The sequence below is a fragment of the Pygocentrus nattereri genome, chromosome 2, assembly GCF_015220715.1.
Source record: "Pygocentrus nattereri isolate fPygNat1 chromosome 2, fPygNat1.pri, whole genome shotgun sequence".
Classification (NCBI taxonomy): Eukaryota; Metazoa; Chordata; class Actinopteri; order Characiformes; family Serrasalmidae; genus Pygocentrus; species Pygocentrus nattereri.
The window spans coordinates 31818489-31842725 of NC_051212.1; the positions used below are offsets into that span (position 1 = coordinate 31818489).

The 24237-nt window shown below is 40.2% G+C and overlaps 1 protein-coding gene across 5 annotated transcripts in view; it reads right to left on the minus strand.

The window, feature by feature from the left end:
* The window catches only part of focad (focadhesin), an 83059-nt gene that overhangs the window by 45035 nt on the left and 13787 nt on the right, over positions 1 to 24237 (minus strand). For all 5 annotated transcript variants that reach the window (XM_017718850.2, XM_017718846.2, XM_017718847.2 and 2 more), the window contains exons 6-11: positions 15455 to 15556; positions 13830 to 14031; positions 10352 to 10558; positions 8248 to 8335; positions 7628 to 7818; positions 6827 to 7087 (exon numbers count right to left, since the gene is read on the minus strand). In XM_017718850.2, the coding sequence (XP_017574339.1) occupies positions 6827 to 7087; positions 7628 to 7818; positions 8248 to 8335; positions 10352 to 10558; positions 13830 to 14031; positions 15455 to 15556 (1051 nt within the window). The remainder of the gene's footprint in view (positions 1 to 6826; positions 7088 to 7627; positions 7819 to 8247; positions 8336 to 10351; positions 10559 to 13829; positions 14032 to 15454; positions 15557 to 24237) is intronic.

A 24237-nucleotide genomic window follows, 5' to 3' on the forward strand; every position in this document is an offset into this window, starting at 1 on the left:
CTGTGAGTGGACTGCGTGGAAGAGTGAAGGAGTTCTGACTGTGAGTGGACTGTGTGGAAGAGTGAGAGAGTTCTGACTGCGAGTGGACTGCATGGAAGAGTGAAGGAGTTCTGACTGCGAGTGGACTGCGTGGAAGAGTGAGGGATTCTGACTGCGAGTGGACTGCATGGAAGAGTGAAGGAGTTCTGACTGAGTGGACTGCGTAGAAGAGTATGAGAGTTCTGACTGTGAGTGGACTGTGTGGAAGAGTGAGAGTGTTCTGACTGCGAGTGGACTGTGTGGAAGAGTGAGGGAGTTCTGACTGCGAGTGGACAGAGTGGAAGAGTGAGAGTTCTGACTGTGAGTGGACTGCTTGGAAGACTGAGGGAGTTCTGACTGCGAGTGGACTGTGTGGAAGAGTGAGGGAGTTCTGACAGTAAGTGGACTGTGTGGAAGAGTGAGAGAGCTCTGACTGTGAGTGGACTATGTGGTAGAGTGAGTGAGATCTGTGAGTGGACTGTGCAGAAAAGTGAGAGAGTTCTGACTGAGTGGACTATGGGGAAGAGTGAGAGAGTTCTGACTGAGTGGACTGTTCTGAAGAGTGAGAGAGTTCTGACTGAGTGGACTGTGTGGAAGAGTGAGAGAGTTCTGACTGAGTGGACTGTGTGGAAGAGTGAGGGAGTTCTGACTGAGTGGACTGTGTGGAAGAGTGAGAGAGCTCTGACTGTGAGTGGACTTTGTGGAAGAGTGAGTGAGTTCTGTGAGTGGACTGTGCAGAAAAGTGAGAGAGTTCTGACTGAGTGGACTGTGGAAGAGTGAGAGTTCTGACTGTAAGTGGACCGTGTGGAAGAGTGAGAGCTCTCCTTCTTCCACCCCTCATCGTTACTACAGCTGCTAAACCAAGCCACACTGTCTCAACCTATCTATCTCCCGTGCTTTTGGAGAACACCACGTAGAGAGGGCGTGTCCTCGGATCCTCAGCTTTATAATGCCTCCAGCGGCTCAAACCACACTCCCTCCCCCACCGCTCTCCCTCTGTTTTGCTCAAGAAGCCGTTGTGTTTTAAACAGCGCTCCAGCGGCTTTTATCATGCTACGGTGTTGGCAGGTGGCCGATGTTTCCCTGGCTTTAAAGTCCTGAGAAAACAGTGATGTGCTGAGCCTGAGGGCTGAACTGGAAATGTCCAGGGAGCCAAAGGGGTGTCAAAATACGACAAGGCTCTGGTACTTGCCAAACGCAGGTTAAAAGAACAGTATTCTCTGCTTAAGCAGCAGCCAAAACTGAACAGTAAACTCAGTGTTTTTACAAATGTTTCAAGAAAGCAAAAAGCGGGGGAGGGACAAAAAATAGCCTGCAACACGAATTAATACTGTAAGAACTTATAAGACTTTATTTAGTATTACAGTCTAGACATACCTGTAATATAATAAGGGATACATGTACTGTTTCCAGTTATAAAGACATCTAAACATATCCTAGTATTTGCTGAGATAACAAGGCTCTTGAATAAGGCATGTAAAGTACATTAATTTACATTTTACAGTGTCCCACCTTTTTTGGAATTGGGATTGTACATGTATTCTTTTTCCTGTTGGGCTATTCAAACAATATTTGTGTAAAAACAAAGCTATCCACGAGGCAAAAGGAGTTTCATGGCCCATTCCTGAGGAAAAGACAGTATAAGTTCATCTATTTGAAACAATGTTGTGTTCACACAGCCTGAATACCAATCAAAGGAAAATCCTCAAACATGAAAGACTGCAAGTCACATCTTATTAGACACAGACAATGCAGTGCAGAAGCCTTCACGTTACAGTGGCTTCCTCGCTGGACAGACAGGGGGCTTGTCAACTCATTAAGTCCCAATCTAGGAACAGGCTCTGAAAAACTGTTCAGCAATCAGTGCCCACCCGGCCTGATCCTGAAGAGCAGAAGACATCAGAGCAGTGCCTCCCTCTGCTAAGAGGTATCCTAACCCCTGGTGGAGAAGCAGGGCTGGATATTCTAACCCCTGAATTGAGGATTAACCCTGCACCATCCCACTAGACGCCTCTCACTGAGGGGGCCCAGAGGGGCAACCCAGAGACTGGTTCAACCTCTGACCCCATCAGCAAGCCAATTAGCAGCCTTGATGAGGACAGCAAGGCCAATGGAAAGAGTAATGCACAGTGCTGGACAGACAGAACAGAAAATGGTCACAGAATACAGAACTGTGGAAAAATTCTAGAATGAAATTTCTCTTTTCTTTTAATTATCTTCCATCTAAAAATATCTTTAGGCTTGCTATTATTGCTTTCAAAGCAGAAATACTGAGGACTGAATGCAGGGTAAAATGTCTTTAATGCCATCACAACATGCGCTCATAATGCATTCGAAATTAATGTTTGATCTATTAGTAACGTGCAGAAAACCACACATTGTACTCAGCATCGCAAACTAACTGCATGCTTGTGTGGCACAAAGAGAAAATGAATGCTCAGTGATGAAGAAATACTTTCTGTACCTAACAAAAAATTATATAGGGGTGTCATTCTGTTCTAGATTTTAAAAAAAAACAAAAAAACAGTTTTTGCAAAACAATAACACAGCTTGTGAGCGCATATTGCAGCCTTGTCACAACACATTTTGCAGTATCGTGCAGTGTCCTTTCATGTACTGATATGGTAGCGCAATTCTCTCTCAAATGCACAAGCACAAAGAAGCAAAGCACTTTCTTCATTTTTCCATGCAAGAAGCCCACAAACTGTGTGTTTAGGCCTGTGCAGCAGTTTCATGTATAACACACAGACGGAATGTGTCTGATTTGTATCTGCCATTGCTGCAAATGGCTTAGAAAATCGGGCCCTAAGTGTTGTACCATAACACGGCTGTACAATTTATTGTTTGCTAATCATTATCACAACACTGAAAAATCACAAAAAGCTACAATATGCAAATGATCTGTTTAACCAATTAGTGTATTTTTCTGTGCTCTTTGAGCATATTACACAATGCAAATGTTCGAACATCCCTAGCCTAATTACATGTTTTGTTGAGAGGAAACAGACAAAGATGGGCACCTTTCAGTGAGGTGTAATGCATTATTTCTATTTATTTGCTGAGCTTGTTGAACATTAAAAAATTAAAACACAATACAAGTGCACTATAACTTTTGCACAGGCCACATTTTATGGGGTGCCCCAATTTTTGCATATGACTTTCAATCACTCCAGTGCTTTTGAGTCATCTAATTAAAAAAGAATCTCTGATAAGTTTCCAAAAAACTGCAATTTCCAGAGACTGATCACTGGCCAATCACAATTCCAGATTTCAAAGTATTTAATCCATCCATCCATCCATCCATCCATTTTCTAAGCCGCTTCTCCGTCAGGGTCGCGGGGGGATGCTGGAGCCTATCCCAGCAGTCTTCGGGCGGAAGGCAGTATTTAATCCAACAAACGTTAATTATTTTGGCCCAAATAATAAAGACCAATCTTTACATTAGCCTACTTCACATATTTGCATCACCTTATTGATTCACCAGTGTGTTTATTACATTGCGAGCCACTGTAATCAAAATATGTAGCAAAAAATCAAGATCAGCTGTGCTAATGGCATTACTTTGGAATTTGTTCAATCTTACAAATATTTAGGCATCTGGTTGGACTCGTCTCTGTCTTTCTCCACACATATCAATGACCTTCAGAAGAAAGTCAAAGCTAGATTAGCTTTTCTTTTTTGTAATAAAGCCTCTTTTACTTATGCAGCCAAGCTTACTCTTGTTAAAATGACAATACTTCCAATTTTGGACTATGGTGACATCATCTATAAAATGGCATCATGCACTGTTCTTCGAAAACTAGACACACTTTATCATTCTGCCATCCGCTTTACCACATATGCACCTTTCAATACTCATCACTGTGCTCTCTATAAACTGGTGGGCTTGCCCTCACTTCATACTCGGCGGCTCCATCATTGGTTTCACTTCATCTACAAGACGATCTTGGCCATAACACCACCATATCTGTCATCTCTTCTTCACGTAGCCAATAATAAATATCGCACAAGGTCAAGTGAATACATCAAGCTCACCATTCCCAAAACCTGCAGTACCTTTGGCTGCAATTCCTTTCGTTTTTCAGCAGTAAATTATTGGAATACTTTACAAACCACCCTTAGACTTGCAATTTTAACACCTCTTACCACTTTCTGTTAATTATGTTAAATCTATGTTAAATCTTGTTAATAATCATGGATAAAAATATTGCACATACTCATACATACTCATTTTTCTCTATCCTTACTCCTGCTTTTTTCATATTTTTTGGTTTGTTTTATGTAAATCTGTATTTTTTTGTTTGTTTTGTTATGTTTTACTTTTGGTATGTATACTTGCTTTTGTATGTATCTGTTTTTATGTGCCGTGGTCCTATTTTTATTGGGGCCTTTCGGCCAGGTCATGTTTGTAAATGAGAACTGGTTCTCAAACATTTTACCTGGTAAAATAAAGGTTAAAAAAAAAAAATCATAATGCTAGCATTCTATGCATAAAGAGCAGCTCTGTATGAAAAGTTTTAATCCTCTGGATAGTTTCTTTGCACATTAGATCCTATAATAGCAACTAGCCTTCATCTAAATTGCATGGTGCAATAGTCAGCCCAAATGACTATTCAGTGTGTTGCTAAAATCAGTCTACTCTGCGTTTTCTTTCACACCACAAATGTACTACTGACTTTAAATGATATAAATGAATGCTCTACCACATCAGAGTAAAGCAGTAGGTTTCGCCTGTGACTTTATACTCTCTTAAATCCCTCCCAACGTTTCATTCAGCAGAGCTAAACGCTAAAAGAATGTGTATGGCAAACAGCTTTAGCACTGAAACACTGTTAAAGTACTATAATGGAGCATTTCACATTTAAAAATGAAATCTTGCTTCACTGATAAATTTACATAATTCAGTTTGCTGTGAACTCATCTTTCTCCATCATGCTGTCCAATATCTAAGTAAATAAGTGACCATGAAAGATTTTCTTTAACGACGTATGAGCACAAGCTGTAGGTGCCAATGCCACTGCCATGATACCTCTCCATCTACTCTTACTACATACTGCTTCCATTCCTCAGCAGTCACTATTGTTGCCTAGCAACACTGGCATCTGAATGGATAATGGGAAGGAATGGAGACTGGAAAAAAGCGGGGGCCTGACTCTGGGTATGATTTCAATTCAAATGCCACCTGCTTTAACAAGTAACTGTTCTGTTTGACTGCACAAGTAGCAGATCCTGCAGTAGTCACCATACTGCAGGTTTTCCAGTCACCACATCATTTTGCTGTAAAATGATTAAATATGGCAAAATTGGGTTCTGTTTCGAAAAAACCCAGAAAACAGATCATCACTCCCACTTTCACTAGTGACCAATAAGAAAATGTTATGACATGTTACAGACACCGATTAAAAGGAGTTAAATATCCAGATTACTGATCATATTGGCTGATATAATTTAATGTGGTCAAAATAAATGTTTCTAATAGTTTTGGTTTAATGGTTATATTTTTTTTAAAACCCAAAAAGATACTAAAACCTAATCTGGAATTATTCTGCACTTGATCCATTTTCTTATTTTAACAATGATGGTGTTCTGTGTTCAAATTTTCCAGTTATGACTGTATTGCTAGAAATGAACAGCTGGTGACTGCCAGTTTAGCAGTCTACCATATGCCAGGAAACAATTAAATTCTCATAAGTGAAAGGTTTTCCTCACATCAGAAGTGTCTGTTGTTTACAATATGAAAAGCTACTAAATATCAGTATTCCATCAGAGATTGGGACCTCAATATCAACAGTGTTAAGGTAATTACTCAAAAAAGCAATTCACTACAAATTACTTGCCTAAAACTGTACAGGGATTACTGTGGTAATCTCACTACTCAATCACTAATCAATCACCTTACTTCAGTGTTACTCTTTAAAACACACACACAAATCAACTGGAAAATATAACGAGAAACCCAAAAGCATCACATAAACAACTATCTCAAAATATCAAAAAGGGGCATGTTTAGGTGGGAATCAGGTATATGTTTCATACTAGCATGATTAAACGCTTTGAAAGACAGAGTTTAAGGTGCTCATACTGCACTGTTTATATTCACAATCTAAATCATGCAATCAGCTGTCACATGTAAAACACACGGATGTAAAGTACATATAGGGACACAGAAATAATGTGTGAATAATCTATAGAGGAAATGTATTTATATACATGGATAATGTGTTTAGCATTGTTCTCTTAGAGCCATATGAAAAGTGCAAGTAATTAAATTCTCATTATAGTCGTAGGCAAAAGTCAAATGAAAAACTGATATTCAAAGTGAAAATAAGTTAACATATTCTCTGCAGTGAACACTTAAGTATGATATTTTTCTACTAAAAAGCACAACATAACATACAAATTGTGCCATTACTTTTCCACAGGCCGTATTTTATGTTTAATATTTCCTCCAACATGTTAAATTCAGACCTGTCCAGGGTGTATTCTGCTTTCTGCCCTAAAAGGGACAGGCTTCAGCATCCCCCATGACCCAGAAAGAGAAGTGGCTTAGAAGACGTGTTAACTTATTTTTAATTAGAAAATCAAAAAACACCATTTGACTAAGGACAGCCAAACTTTTGCATGCTTTGTACTGTGGTACAGCAACACCTACACTGGTCTTTCCACTGTAGCACAAGTGATCTTACATCTTCACACATTAAAGCTCCTTTGTAGCTCCTTACACAACAGCTTTAGTCATACTCTCAAATCACATACCAAACTCAGTAACTTCCTTCAGGTGGGAGTGAGATCTGCATCTTGACCCTACCTGAGCTGGATCTGCTTCAGCGATAGCCGCTACAGTGTCCAGTGCCAGCCTGCAGAGGTCCCCTTCACTGCTAATGATGAAGTGAGTGATCAGGAGAGGAAGGGCGTCTGGGACACGCTCACAGAGAGGAAGAGTGGACTGGACAGAGTAGAGCCACTCTACAGAGGCCATGGGGTCTGCAGAGACTTGATGTAATATACTGGTAGCCACCTGCAGCTCACTGTACCATGTACTGAGAGGAAGGGTCAGCTGTGTAGTGTTCTGTAGAGAGAAGGGCAGTGATGATCAAGACTAAATAAAGGCTTCAAACTGATAAGACAGTCTAGCTAGTGCTAAAAAGGTCTATAACACGACAAAAAGCTGCATTTTTTTTATTTTGATGAAGTTTTATTCGCCTGTCCACACAGCCCCTCCATGTAAGCTGCAAAATACAACCTATTTGGATTTTACCATGGTTGTGGTGACATCCATGAACAACCACTCAGCCTACAGCACTGTAGATCATCCATTCACAACGAAGTTATAATAAGTATTGTTACTGCAGTCTGTAGCAGTTATTATATTATATGGTTATCGTTAAGCCAATGTAGCAACCCTACAAAAGGATTCAGACATATGAAGAGAGGCTAAAGTTAAATTTTTCCAAGGTCGCAGTGGATTTTAAAGCTTTAAGTGAACATTTTTGACAAATTCTTTTTTGAATGTGTGTGTCAAGATACTTGGCAAACAAATCTGATTCTGCAAGTTATTTTTTATCTTCACTAACCTTTGAATAAGTCATAGCTGGATTTCAGACAGTACCTGTACTGGACTGGATGGCTCCCTCTGGACAGTCTGTAGGAGAGAGTTAGCCAGGTCTTGGTTCTTTGCCTGTATTTGGGGGTCTGTTAGTGCCTCCATGAGGTTTGAGCAGTAAAGAACCTGCAGCAGGGGCATCACTAACAAAGAGGCACCCCAGGGAGGCCTCACCTCAGGCGGGACAATCTTCACAGCTATGAGAGAGAAAAGATACACCACAACATCACACAGCAGGTTTAAGTGCACAAATACATCAAACCTTAAGACACACAAATACTTTAAACACATTAATACACCAATACATTACAAATTAATTTAGCAGAGTTAGAACTGTGGAAATAAACAACTGAATGATAGACCATCATTCCTGAAATAACTTCATATACTGTCCAGCTTTTCATAGAATTTTATTTGAGGTAGGGGCTGTAATGATATGCAAAATATGCAATTCTCTCCTGAATTAATAGCGGTAAGGAAAAGTGGCCAAAACAATAAATGTGCACTGTTTGGTTGAATGGAGAACTTGTTCTGGAAACAGACAATTCTTAGTATATAAACATGATGTGTGGAAGCAAAGCTATCTGTGTCAGTGAGCAGGGTTCAGATGAGGAGAAAGGCTTCACCGAGCTCCAGGAGGGCGCTCTGCTGCGAGGCGGAGGCTCTGAGGAGGAGCAGGGAGATCCCCATAATCACTTGCTCAGACGGGAGATCCTGCGGAGAGAAAAAAGAGGAGTCAGAGAAGAGCCAGACGCAGATGGAGTCTTTGAGGGGGCGCTGAATGGAGAATGACAATCGCTCCGGGCTGGTGTGAAAGCTTCCACAAGCCTTTAGAGAGATGAGAGGAGAGGCTTTGAAGAGATTAGCATCACACAGCTAACCCCCGTTTGAAGCCGTCGCGGCTTTTCCATTACGCTCACTGTAACAAAAACAAATCCTTGAGCCTGAGGGAGACAAATAAACCAAGTCTTTTGTTTAAAGAGAAAGAAGCCCTTTTTATCGGAAAATAAACAGTTCACGTGTTGTCTGTGGTATGTTCAACAAAGCCTGGACAAATTCATTTAATAAACATGCAATTATTAGCATGTGATTCTTACAAAGCCTAATGTTACACAGACTGAATTCAAAGTCCAAAAGCTGACACATGTCCATGCACCTGCTTAATAATACTCCTACGAAGAGCTCTGGGGGATCATTTAAAAAGCAGGACTTCTGTGGTAGCCAGACAACTCAAAAGTTAAAAGTCAAGACAGTCCAATAGGAGGAGAGTTCAGAATATTTCCTATTAGACAATTTTCACTTTGACCTTATATTTTCCAGGTTACTGGAAAAAAATAAATTAGGCATTTTAGGAGGGGAGGGAGCAGGCCTTATGCAAGGCATAGGCATGCAATCACACTAAAATGAATTATAAATAATTTTTTCCCCCATGCAAAGTCACTAATAACATCTAGGAGTAGTGATTTATGGGCCTTTTTTGGAGGTATGATTTGCAATGATAAAGCTCTGTTTAAGAATAATTATAATAATTAAAAGCTCTATAAAATCATGACAAATGTGCCTCTAACAAGTGCCACAAACTGATTCAAACTGATTTTTACTGAGAACTATTAATGTTCTAACGTAGTCTGTCACATTCCAGATGAGTTTCTGTGGGAGTTCTGACATGCACATAATAACAACATCAAAACAATGCAAGTCAATGCTTAATTACTTTATTATTATTATTTACTTTATCTAAATATTAATCATCAGAGGCTATCAATATGCTTTATATTGCAAAGCATAACATAGAATAGAATAGAAGAACAGAATTAACAACCATTTGTCACTGTGTTTGCACACAGTGAAATTAGACCTCACACTAGGGGGCAGTGAGCACACTTGCCCAGAGCAGTGGGCAGCCCTATCCATGGCACCTGGGGAGCAATTAGGTAAGATGCCTTGCTCAAGGGCATTTCAGTCATGGACTGTCAGCCGAGGGGATCGATCTGGCAACCTTCCGATCACAGTTCCCTAACCTCTAGCCCACGACTGCCCCACAGTAACGACATGCCGCAATATAGTAATTTATACATTTGCATACTAACTGTCATCTGGCAAAGTCCCAAACCATACTGTTGCTCTAAAAAGCAATTGCTCAGTTTACTAACAACTATTTAGGTTAGATCCAAACTGACAGCAAATACTCACACCTGTGGATAATATTGTTTCTAATCAGAGACAGAGAAAAACAAAAACAAAAAAAGTAAACAACAGCTATGCATGTCACTTTATTCTTAATATGATGAAGCAAAAAAAATAATTTCACTAAAAAATTTTACACTGTATACACTAATTCCTTGTTATTTCACAATTCTGTGGGTATAATTTTAAGCAATCATCAGTGCCTTAACACTAGGCTTTGCTGAAATAATTATAATTTTCTTTTTCAAATGATTATTAAAAGCCATGTGAATTGGCCATCCACATTAGGGTAAAGTGTCAATATGCTGTACTAGTGCTTCTTTTAGTATATCTGCCCCAAAGTGGAGCCCAAGCAAGCTAACCTGAATACTGAATTACTGCTTTAATTCTTGCCCTTAGCACATCCTTTCCACCACTAGTGATAATTAGCTACATTTGGGCATAGACTATCAGGATTCATTTTTAACCTCTCTAAATCCTCTGTATCATTCAGCCACAGCTTCCATTGTTCCTGTCCTACCCAAACTCACACATGGTGCTCACCTCTCTGCAGATAGGCAGGAGCTGGTGAAGGGTGTGCAAGAGGGACCTCAGCTCTCCTCCCAGCTGCAGACTGAGCTGACAGGCACACAACAGCTGCAGCACTAGCTGAGCTAACTCAGCCCTCCAGCACTCTGGCTTCCTGAGCAGAGCAGCGGTCAGGGATTCAGCCAAGGAACTCAGCTCCACTACAGCCGTAACACTGTCCACCTACACAGCAAAGTCAAGCACAGACACAAAATTCAGCACACGCAATCCCATCCAGTGTAGTTTTTCTCTATGCCCCGCATACTGTATACAGCAGGAAAAATATTTTTAAACTTCTTAAAAGGTCTTAAAAGTATGGATTCTACACTTTCATTAAATAACACATGTATTTGTAAATAGGCATTACGTATAGATATATTATTATAATTTGAATCTGATGCAAAGTTACTGGTATGTGTTCTGTTGCTTCATGGAAAAAAAAAAAAACTACGCATTACAGTTTTGCCGTGTTTTTACAAATCAAGACAACCAGAATAAAGTCTGAAGCTGTGAATGCAGAATATTAACAATAAAAGTATTCCAATACATCAGTATTTAAGTTGTATTTCATTTGTATTGTGTGTAATTACATTTAAATAACTATTCAATTGAATTATTCAATTTAAATCTGCATAATTAAATAGTAAAGTCGTTGAGAGTGGTTTCAAGAGAAATTCTCCATTACCGGAGATACACTGCATCAGAACTGGTGTGACAGGAATCAGATATAAAGTGTTTAATGGCTCTAAAACCAACCTTACAGACCATTATTACATGAAATGGTTACAAATATATAGACAAGTGTCTGAGAAATTGTTTTACAATAGTTCTGAGAAAGCAAAATAGACTGTAAGAAAATATTATTTACCAATATTTTACCACTATTAACATTATTTATAAAAACTTAGAAGATTAATTTCGGACAGTAAATAAAATTGCTATATTTACATTGTAGACAATTAAGCACTTCACATTAAACCATTCTGAATGATTTTGTATTCATCTCAATGAATAAATAATGCAGACATTTGGAAAAAAAAGCAGCAGAATTAATCTTTTCTTAAAAGGAATCTTAAGGTTGCTCTCAGTGTTATTCCCTCATGCTATGGTATTTTTTGTAAAAAAAAAAATTAAACCTTAAAACTTTTTTTTGTTTTATATTAAACCACTTGAGTTAAATGTAATATATTGCAATTCAACAATAACAACTAGATTGTAAGACTTAATAATGGTGATAGTATGAACAATAACAGCAACAGAGACAATAACAACAGCAACCTTGGGGAGCAACATTCAGATGGATGTTTGTGATAGGACAGTGATGGATGGCATAGGGAACAAGATGGGATGTCAGAGTATACACATGTGTATCTGGACATGTCCAACAGGACTGTGCACAGACATTTTGGGGGACAAAGGATCAGGGGGGAAAAAGGATAATAAGAATGTGGATTAAACTTCATTTAACTCCTAGCTTAACCAATTTTAATAAGAGAGACAGTGTAATCATGTTTCAGATGAAACCAAACTACCAACTACCAACCAATTAACTTTATAGCCCAAACTGGGACTTAAACCCCAACTTAATTGGTGACCAATTTGCATATTCCATTGAGCAAGCAATCGAAGATGCATTAAACTACTGACCGTAAATGCATGTGGCTAAGATCTCATAAGGATACAATCCTATCTACTAGTCACATGAAGTGTCCAGCTATAAAGGTTATACAATGTGGCATTTTCATTAAGCTTTTCAGTGCTGTGATGATACGTGCTTTCATGACAGGTCAGAGTTAAGAGAGGTGAAACCTCCCCAGGTGGTCAGTACTGCACCAGAGGGAGCGCACAAGAGCAATGAAGCTTGTGAAAACTGAGCTGACCAACTAGTTCCATTCCTACTTCTTTAATGGCCATTTCAATAGTGCTGGGCAACATAAAAATACTTATCGGTACTGTGATAAAATATGTCACAATATATCACAATATTCTTTTTTTTACCATATCGTAGATACCACCAGTACTTCCCAACTGCATGTTTGATTACAAAGAAAACAATTAGTCTTGTTCAACTGGATTTATTGCAGCACAGTATATGAAATGTCAAAAACAAATACTTGGATTGTTTTAGAAAGTATCATGAATAAATGTTTACCGTGAGGCTAACATTATTAACATTAAATAGTTTCCCAAGGTTGGCAGGTGTGTGGTAAATTAGCTCAATTCTCAATTTTAACTTTTTAGAATTTAGAACCATTTGCCAACTGTTTTTGCACACTGTGAAATTAGACCTCTGCATTTAACCCATCCGTGCAGTGCATCACCCACATGTATGCACACTAGTAAACACACACACTAGGGAGCAGTGAGCACACTTGCCCGGAGCAGTGTGCAGCCCTATTCACGGTGCCTGGGGAGCAATTGGGGGATTAGGTGCCTTGCTCAAAGGCACTTCAGTCATGGACTGCCGAGGGGATCGAACCAGCGACCTTCCAGTCACAGGGCTGGTTCCCTAACCTCCAACCCATGACTGCCCCTCCAGCCCACGACTGCAAATGAAGGAGGGCAAATTAAATGGATAAAATCAATTTCACTTTGCTGTCGATTTGTAGTCTCTTGAAATGTTTGACATTATGCATTTGTCAACCCCACTTGATATCTGGGAATTAACCCAGTGCTGATTGGTCTAACTCTTCTGCTGCTTTTGTTTTTTGAAAGGCTAAATACTGCTGCACATGAGACTAGATTTGTGTACTGCACATGCACAATGGAACTTGAAAGTGTCACTAGCTTTTTGCATAGTTGAGAGTGACAAATAATACCAGCGTACTTTGATGTCAAAATGCCTACCTGCTACACAAAATGTGTAAAGGTTGGCAGGTCTGAGTCTTAGCCATAATTGATTTTTATAGGACAATTTTCTAACATCTTTTTTGTCTTCAAATCAAACAAGCTATTGTTACTGTGCCTTTGAGACTAATATATGTAAAGGAACTCTTCTTATTGGGAACTGTTCTACATGGTGGCCTTATTCAGAAAGTAGTCTGGCCTGAAACACAGCGCTAAACAGCTTTAGGCTGAAAAATATGCAATGTGATTCTTCGCATGAAATCACAAAAACTCACCTGTTTTTGCAGCTTAGTTTCCATATATAGACTATTTGGACTGGGAAGTGATTATGTTGATGAAACGTCAACAATGTTTACATGCTACACAAACCTCAACCTAAAACCACAATGGAGGCTCTTTAAAGTGTTTGGCCAATTAACTAAAACCCTCAGTGGAGAAAAAAAAACACCATCATGGATTTATCTTCGATCACTGATTGTTACTGAAAATCAATGTGCTGATTATTTCCTTGGATTCCCTTCAGTGCTTCCTCAGCAGTTGCAGAGGAATCGCTAAAACCCTTTAGGATTTCTATATCTGCCTCATGAGAGATGTTTCCTGTTCTCACCAGTATATAAGGGAAGAGCTGGACGAGGCAGAGTAGAATCTTGTGGGTGACCTGAGTGCAGGATGAGTTCTGACCCTCTCTTGGCTGGAGCAGGACACTGAGCAGGCTTTGTCTGAGCAGGGCGTTCTCAGTCAGCCTCTGGGGCTCGCAGTAAAGGTACCGAAGGAATGGAGCCAACATGGATATATACAATGGCTCATCTCTAGGATGTAGAATAAAAAACATTAAGAATCAGCACATTCAAACATACAGCACTGTTTTATATATATATATTATAAGTCCAAAAGTATCCAGAGACATCTTTTAATTAGTGAGTTCAGCTTCTTTAAGGCACAAACACTGCTGACACAGGGGGTCAGCTGGACACAAACAGCTTGTATAATCTCCATAGAAAAGCACTGTCAACAGAATGGGACGCTCTGGAGCAGCTGCACATGAAATCACTGCGCCTAATTCTAAGCATTGGCTAATGGTGTGTAAAGCCCTGGCACTGGGCTGTGGAGCAGTGAAACTGCATCCTCTGGAGTGACAGAGCTCCACCCAATATCTTTGGGATGAGTTGAAGTGGCGTTCCAGAACTAATCGTCCAACATCAGTATCTGACCTCACTAATGCTCTTGTGGCTGAATGGAGTCAAATTCTCACAGTAATGCTCCAACAACACATCTCAGAAGAGAAGAGGCTGTTTCTGCAGCAAAGTAGGAAAAGACTGTCTATTAACATCCATTTAATTTCAGAAGAAATGTTGAATGAGTAGATATTCAGTGTATGTATCTCCTCATATTGACAAATGGCAATTTTATGGTAGGAAAAAAAATGTTCTTAAATTTAATATACATTAATGTAACAACTGTAGACTGCACAATGCCTAAAAAACCTAAACAGTAATTCTACAGATATCTCAAGATGTCTACATAATAAAATGATTGAAAAGTAAACAAAGTCATATGTATTGAATGTCACTGTGCACTGTACTCAGATTTTGCTTTTAAAGTGGTGGTGATAGGAACAAGGGGTAATGTTTACATCCAAAATGCAGCCAATTCAGTTGTCATTCAAAACCACCAGTTAATCTACATGTATCTTCTGAGTTTTTATATGCAGTGTTGACAACAGTAAAAAAAAATGATTACCATGAATGGAATTTCAAAAATGTGTTTTAGGCTAAAACTTTGTTTTTGAAAAGTTGGTGGAATTCCCCTTTCAAAGGCACCTAACATTTTTAAATAATGTGGGAAAAAAAACACCAAAAAAAAAAAAAAAAAGTTTAAAATTACCCGGACAAAAGCTTCTCTAGGGCTAAACTATTAGCAAGCCATTGAATAGTTTAGGAATTCATCCCTATCCATCCATATAGAAAACAAATGTGCAAACAAATTCCTCGTCTTTACCCTCATTCAATCATTTTGAAATAAAACATGCTGCTTTTTGATATAAAACATACCACCAAAAAATATTTCCTCATATGGTTTATATAGGAAGTAGAACGCTTCATTTGACAGATGTAAGATCTGAGAGCACTGTGGTTTTAGAAGGAGACAGAGTTAGAGAGTGTGTGAGTGTGTGATGATTTTATCTCTTGCTCAAGGCCTCTCATCTAAAGACTGTACTGAAGAAGTTCTTACTTGTCAGCAGCCAGCTGGATGAAGTCATCAATCTCCTGGAGCAGAGCAGGCCAGCAATCAGGACGATTCTCCAGCACTGTGATGTACGGGTGAGGGCAGCTCCTGGTGCATAAATACAAACACAGACAGTAAAAACAAAGGGCCCATATTATGGAAAAAAAACAAACTTTCCATGCATTTTTTTCTTTTATTAGACTCCACACCCCCTACACACATTCCACATAAGGAAATTATTCTGTAAAAAACCCTGAATGCAGTTTTCATTTGTCACAAAAACCAATGCATTTACATATATCTGCCTATTCAACACACAGCACACCATTCATGCTGACGTTATAAGGAGTGTTCCAGGACTGCTTTTAGAACAAGGCACAATACAGAGCCTCCAATAAAAACAGAGCTCATTTACATATGTCAACCTTGAAGGCACAGGATCACAAACAATCCGGTTAATTCTAAAGAATAAAGAAAGGTTGGAAAAGGGTCCTGTAAAATATGGATTTCAGGTTTTTTCACACAAACACACACAAATGCCCATAAGTAAAAGGTAAAAGAAAAATATAAGAAACATGAGAACTATAAAGAACAAATAAATAAATAAATAAATAAAATTTTAAAATAATTTTTTAAAAAAACGGAGAAGACATGGAAATGTAATGAGAAAACAGTCTGGAATGTTAACGTTGAAAAACTGTGATACAACCAAAACATGTGGAAAAGGGCCATTTAAAACTATACTGCAGATGCGGCTCTATGTCAAGTCTCTAGTTTGCTGTCTTTTGTGGAAACCTTCATGGAAAACTAGACATCTGGGCGTGTTTTCAGAGTAAAATGGGAGGGGAGGCTAAAGCTATGGAGGTTTATTTTGTTTGAGAGCATCGATTTAATTTAAATTCAGTAGAATTAAGACATTATTACCAAACGATTTAACTGAATTTTGGATGCCATTTTATTTTGAGTGGTCCTTTTTAAATGAAACAAACAAAAGACTCTCGGTAACATATTAGATGTTATACTGTCAAAAACATATTAAGAGTTAGGATTAGGTTTTGGGTTGAGGTTAACGTTAGGATTAGGGCCAGGGTGAGGGTTAGGATCAGGTTTGGGTTGAGGATTAGGTTAGGATTAGGTTTTGGGTTGAGTTTAAGGTTAGGTTTAGTGTAATGAAAGTAACATATTACAAATACATCTTCTTAATGTAAATAATGCGCCAACAGAACATCTACAAAATATTTACATCAATGTATTCAGGTGCTTCATTACTGCTACTTCACTGATTTGTTTGATGTAGTACTGATAATCTGTTAAGAGATTATTAATCATCTACAAAGGACCCCTCCAAATAGTGTTACTGAATTTTGACCTCAGAATCAAAAATAGTATCAAACGTTAAAATGTGCATTGTGTTTGCAATCTGAGACAAAAGACTAGGTTTGTTTTTTCTTATTTCTTCATTAGACACAAGTTTTACCTTGTAGGTTATGTTGATAACGTTTAAAGTACTGTGAATGTACTTGCACAGACGTACTGAAAATTCTGCAAAATATTAAAATTTCTTGGTAGTAGTCTTGGTAATAGTACCTTACTATTACACACATATGTATATATGCAATTACATTATACTATTACACACAAATAGTTATATGCAAAAGTTTGGGCACCCCAGTTAAATGACATATTTTCACTTATAAACTCAACAAAAGTTAATGTGCAAGTTAACATTCATGAAACAAAAAAATATCCTAGTCATCTCATATTGGGACACCTTAGATCTTTAATTATTAACCAAAGCCATTTCCAGATATGCAATGAAACAGTAATTGGCAAAAACAATAGATCACTGCATATCACCAACAAACAATACACAACCAGTTATTTTATCACAAAATTCGATGGCGGAATGCAAACTGTCCTTAGTTAAGCCTGAACTTCAGCTATAGGATGTGCTAAACTCCCCTTTAAAAAGAAGTCTTTCCATGTGGTGACCTCGATCTTCAGACTCACCTCAGCCAGAGTGTTCAAACAGAACCGAAGCATTCCATTATTCTCACAGACAGTTTTCTGCCTCTCCTTATCTCCTAATCTACCTTCTGGTGTTCTCCATCCAACTAACTCAGCATTCACATCATTGGAGCCCATCCATCAAGCTGTCATTTGGTCAGACAGCCACAACATTACCTGCTTTCAGTGCCACACAATGACAGGACGTGTATAGCTGCCCGACACCCTGACCTTCTCCTCATAGAGTTTAACTGCAAGTTCACAAACCAAGCTGAGATCCATACACACAGCCTTCAGACTATGTAGTTTGGCCAAGGAGAGCTGACGACGTGCATTATTTAAACATCTTGGTATGAGGAAAGCTGTGCTAAATTACTGGATCTTTTGGAGGTTATTTCATGCTCAACATCACTTCAGATAATATTGGAAATAACAGGTCAAACGTCATGTTGTGCAACAGAAAAAAAAAATAAAATATCACCTCTTTTACAACCTTCGTATACATAACCTAGGGGCAGAATGAAGGTTGACAAGTTTTTCTCAAAAGAATTCCTCACAAAAGATCAGTAACCACTAGAAACAAATAGATTCCTGAATGGTTCCTGGCTTGTATGCACAGCTCAAGGAAAAACCTTTAATATGTATAGAACTTTTTCTTTATATGGAGGTTCTTTAAATGAAGGAAAACTGAATTTTGCTCACTTTTTGAAATGTCCACCAATTTCATCTCTTTAATATTCAGTCAAAACGATCACTAAGCATGTTTTTCATTTTTCAGTGTCTGCGGGAAACAAAAAACAGAAAATTATAGAAAAGCTTCAACAACTAAATATGATATCAAACGTTTCAGCATTTAGTGTTTGCACTGGTTATAGCATCCATTCTTTTATGGGACACTTGTTTTCATTTTTTTTTAAAAAGAAATGTATTGGGATATTTTTCCACACCAGACAAGTCCAGTCTTAGAAGTTGGTTGCATTTCCTGCCTCTCGCAAACTAATAAATCCCAAATACATTCAGTAATGTTTCAGTATACATATCATACACATGCACACATAACATACACACATCTTCTACTCTATTTCTTTCCTTTCAGACTCATAGCATTGAGGTGTTTTCTCACAGTGGAAGGATGGACAGAAACACCTGTGGATTTTTTATTTCAGACCTGAAACGAGAGTGGAGCTTGATATTCTCTCTCTCTCTCTCTCAAAGATGAAAACATGAAGTACTGTTTATCTGATGGTGACAGTGCTTTACCAACTCTTGCACAGCTGTTAGGAGTCACATTTCTGTGTATCTTTTAAATTCTTTTTTTTTTTTTTTTTACTTATTTTCCTTTGACTTTCGCTTCTCTATGCAAGCAGATGCCATCTCCTTAGAAAGGTTTCTTGAAAAATTAATAACGTACTTGACTGTTGTAACTGGAAATTAGACAAATAAAGGGGGGTTTCAGACTTTTGCACAGTCCTATATTAAGTAGACACAAATGTCATTTAAAAAAATAGGTCTTTAAAGCAAGGTTCTTGAGGTTGTTTTATGACATCATTCCAAGGAACCCTTTTAACATTGTTTATATTTACAATATGCCCTTTGCCCATTTCTCAAAAACAAAATCAAGAAACACGCTTTATATTGCATTCACATTAATATTACACAGATTATCATCTAACAAACCATAAGGCAGTGGGCTGGATGTGGTGTAAGTGGCCTTGTGACCTTAGAACAGATTGCATGAGGTGGCATCAGGCAGACGGACACACTGGGCATCAGCAGGCCCCTCCATTAATCCTGAAGCTGTCCCTGATGGCCATGCACCAATCACAGACAAGTTCATGGCTCTCCTGCCATAAATCTTCTCACCAGGTGGCGGAAAAGATGGACAAGTTTCAATGTTTACTCGTTTTTACTTGTCCATGGCCAGTTTGGAAGCATCAGTTCCAGGGGTGGAGAGAAGGCTAGCGAAAAACCTCAGCACAATGATGCACTGCCCCTCACCCAACCAAATTGCCACACTCCTGACAACATAATGATCCCAAAGACTTTTCACATGTTCTCTGGATAGTAAGCAATAGGTACACTCAACATCCTCTGCCTCCAAATGAAATCAATGCAAGACTCTTAAAGCTCATTAGGATTGACTGATTTCTCCAAAAGACACCAAATTACACATTTATCACTCCTAATGAGACAACCATCCCCAAGGGGATGATCATATTAGGAGGACAATTTATGGGCAATAACTCACAAAGACACATGACCTCGACTGATAACAGGGGGCTTGACAGTTTTGTCTCAACATGCAGTTTTCCTCACTTAAGAAGGATAATCAGTAATTCATTTTAATGTAATTTTCCTGATCTTCACCCAACACTTTACCCAAACAGAAGTAAAGGGGAACTCCAAACATTTTACAGCTATGCATAATTGTACAACTATAATGTTGTAAGCCATTCAGAGTGATTTAATCTGAGATAGTGGACTGTGGAAAAACGTATCAACTTTACAGTGGCGGTGATAGAAACCAGGGGTCACTATGTCCCCAATGAAAATATAGCCAACATATCTACTATGCAAAATGGTCAGCAAACCAATGTATTTTATGGTATGTTGATATTTAAAACAGTGGTAAATCCAAAAAAAACCTCTCCACCCCCACTATACAGACATACACAACCTCACACAGTTCTTATTAGGACATATTATACACACACTTCCTCACACAGCTCTTATTAGGATATTTTATAAACATAAACTTCTTAATACAGGTCTTATTAGGACATATTATAGACATACACTTCCTTACAGCTCTTACTAGGATATTTTATAGACATACACGCCCTCACACAGCTCTTATTAGGACACATTATAGACATGATCCTGGGAACTATGTTGTCAGGGGCGAAAGCTCCTGGTAGGGTGTCCCAAGGCAAACAGGTCCTAGGTGATGGGCCAGACAAAGGGTGATCCAAAAAACCCATATGAAGAAAAAGACCAGGAACCAGTTTCCCTTGCCCGGAATAGGGTTACCGGGGCCTCACCCTGGAACCAGGCCTGGGGTGGCTGGGCCTTTACCCATGGGTCCTAGCTGGGCTCAGCCCGAAAGAGCTACATGGGACCACTCTCCCATGGACCCACCACCCGTGGGAGAGACGCTTATGGGCGTTCGGTTTAATGTAGATTGGGCGGCGGCCGAAGGCGGGGGCCTCAACGTTCCGATCCTCGGCTACTGAAACTGGCTCTCGGAACATGGAACGTGACCTCTCTGGCAGGGAAAGAGCCTGAGCTAATGTATGAGGCTGAGAGATACCAACTAGATATAGTTGGGCTCACCTCAACACATGGCAGGGGCTCGAGAGGGGTTGGACTTTATTCCATTCTGGAGTTGTCCAGAGTGAGAGGCGTCGAGCAGGAGTGGGCTTACTCATAGCTCCCCAGCTCAGCGCCTGTACGTTGGGGTTTTCTCCAGTGGACGAGAGAGTTATTTCCCTGTGCCTTCGAGTCGGGGAACGGGCTCTGACTGTTGTCTGTGCATATGCACCGAATGGCAGTTTGGAGTACCCGGCCTTCTTGGAGACCCTGGAGGAGGTACTGGAAAGTGCCCCCTTTGGGGACTCCATTGTTTTGCTGGGTGACTTCAACGCTCACTTGGGCAATGACAGTGAGACCTGGAAGGGCCAGGTGCTGGGAGGAACGGCCTCCCCGATCTGAACCTGAGTGGTGTTTTGTTACTGAAGTTCTGTGCTCGCCACAGTCTGTCCATAACAAACACCATGTTCGAACACAAAGATGTGCCTAAGTGCACATGGCATCAGGACACCTTAGGCTGCAGTTCGTTGATCGACTTGGATTTGCAACCATGTGTTCTGGACACCCGAGTGAAGAGAGGAACGGAGCTGTCAACCGATCACCACCTAGTGGTGAGTTGGATCAGATGGCGGGTGAAAATATCGGACAGACCCAAACGAGTTGTGAGGGTTTGTTGGGAACGTCTGGCAGAGGAACCTACCAGAAAGATCTTCAACTCCCACGTCCGACAACGCTTCGACTGCATACCGAGGGAGGCCGGTGACATCGAGTGGACACTGTTCTGTGCCTCCAGTGTCAACGCAGCGGATCAGAGCTGTGGCCGCAAGGTGCTTCAGGAGAGGAAAGCGGTTCCCGACCACCACTGTATACAGTGGGGCTGGGGGGCTGCTGACTTTGACTGGGGACATCATAGAAGAGGTGGAAGGAATACTTCAAGGATCTTCTCAATCCCGCCAACGATCCTTTCCCAGAGGAGGCAGAGCTTGGAGATCTGAGCGAGGGTCCGTCCATCACTCGGGCTGAGGTAGCCAAGGTGGTTGGAAAACTCCTTGGTGGCAGAGCACCGGGGGTGGAAGAGATCCGCCCGGAATTCCTGAGGGCTCTGGATGTTGTAGGGCTGTCTTGGCTGACACACCTCTGCAACATCGCGTGGGCATCTGAGGGTTCCAACTAACACTTCTCAGCCTTCCCGGTAAAGTCTATGCAGGGGTACTGAAGAAGACAGTCCGACTTGAATCTCAGCTACAAGAGGAACAATGCGGGTTTCGCCCAGGTCGTGGAACACTGGACCAGCTTTTTATCCTCACCAGGGTCCTGGTGGATGCGTGGGAGTTCACCCAACCAGTCTACATGTGTTTTGTGGATTTGGAGAAGGCATTCGACCACGTCCCTCGGTGGATCCTGCGAAGTGGTCCGGGAGTACGGGGTGAGGGACTCGTTGTTACGGGCCATTCAGTCCCTGTACAAGCGGAGCAGGAGCTTGGTTTGTATAGCCAGCAGTAAGTCAGATTGGACTCCGCCAGGGCTGCCAGTTGTCACCAATTCTGTTCATAAGTTTTATGGACAGAATTTCTTGGAACAGCCAAGTGGCAGAGGGTTTCCGGTATGGTGGCCTCAGGATTTTACATCTGCTTTTTGCAGATGATATGGTCCTGTTGGGATCATCAGGCCGGGACCTCCAGCTCTCAGTTTGCAGCTAAGTGTGAAGTGGCTGGGATGAAAATCAGCACCTCTAAATCTGAGACCATGGTCCTCAGTCGAAAAATGGTGGAATGCTTTGTCCAGGTCAGGAGTGAATTCTTGCCCCAAGTGGAGGAGTTTAAATATCTTGGGATTTTGTTCACGACTGAAGGAAGGATGGAGCAAAAAGTTGACAGGCAGATTGGTGCGGCATCTGAAGTAATGCGGACCCTATACCGATCCGTCTTGGTGAAGAGAAAGCTGAGCCAGAAGGCGAAGCTGTCAATTTACAGGTGAATCTACGTTCCGACTCTCACCTATGGTCACAAGCTTTTGGTAGTGACCAAAAGAACGAGATTGCGGATACAAGCAGCCGAAATGAGCTTTTCCCCGCAGGGTCGCCGGGCTCTCCCTTAGAGACAGGGTGAGAAGAGTTTTGGGAGAGGCTCAGAGTAGAGCCGCTGCTCCTCCACGCTGAGAGAAGCCAGTTGAGGTGGTTCAGTCATCTGGTAAGGATAGCCTCTGGACGCCTGCCTATGGAGGTGTTCCTGACATGTCCGACGGGGAGGAGACCTCGAGGAAGACCCAGGACACATTGGAGGGATTATATCTCTCAACTGTCTTGGGAACGCCTCAGTATCCCTCCAGAAGAGCTGGAAGAGGTGGCAGGGGAGAGGGAGGCCTGGGCCTCTTTGCTTAGGCTGCTGCCCTCGCGACCCAGACCCAGATAAGCGGTTGAGGATGGATTGATGGATGGATGGATGGACTTCCTCACTCAGCTAAGGGAATATTACAGGCATACACTTCCTCACACAGCTCTTCCTAGGATATTTTTTAGACATACACATCCTCACACAGCTCTTATTAGGACATATTCCAGACATACACTTCTTCACACAGCTCTTATTAGAACACATTATAGACATACACTTCCTCACACAGCTCGTACTAGGATATTTTATAGACATACACAACCTCACACAGCTCTTATTAGAACACATTATAGACATACACTTCCTCACAGCTCTTACTAGGATACATTATAGACAAACACTTCCTCACACAGCTCTTATTAGGACATATTGCAGACATACACTTCCTCACACAGCTCTTGTTAGTACATATTACAGACATACACTTCCTCACACAGCTCATATTAGGACACATTATAGACATACACTTCCTCACACAGCTCTTGCTACGATATTTTATAGACATACACTTCCTCACACAGCTCGTAATAGGATATATAGCAGACATACACTTCCTCACACAGCTCTTATTAGGATATTATATAGACATACACAACCTCACACAGCCCTTATTAGAACACATTATAGACATACACTTCCTCACATAGCTCTTATTAGGACATATTATAGACATACACTTCCTCACATAGCTCTTATTAGGACATATTATAGACATACACTTCCTCACACAGCTTGTAGTAGAATATTTTATAGACAAACACAACCTCACACAGCTCTTATTAGGACACATTATAGACACACGTCCTCACACAGGTTTTATTGGGGCATATTATAGACATACACACAGTTCTTATTAGGACATACACACATACACTATCTCTCTTCATGGCAATTGTTTTTATTTTATTCAATAATAATAATAATAATAATAATAATAATAATAATAATAATAATACACTGCTCAAAAAAATAAAGGGAACACTTAAACAACACAATATAACTCCAAGTAAATCAACCTTCTGTGAAATCAAACTGTCCACTTAGGAAGTAACACTGATTGACGATCAATTTCACAGCTGT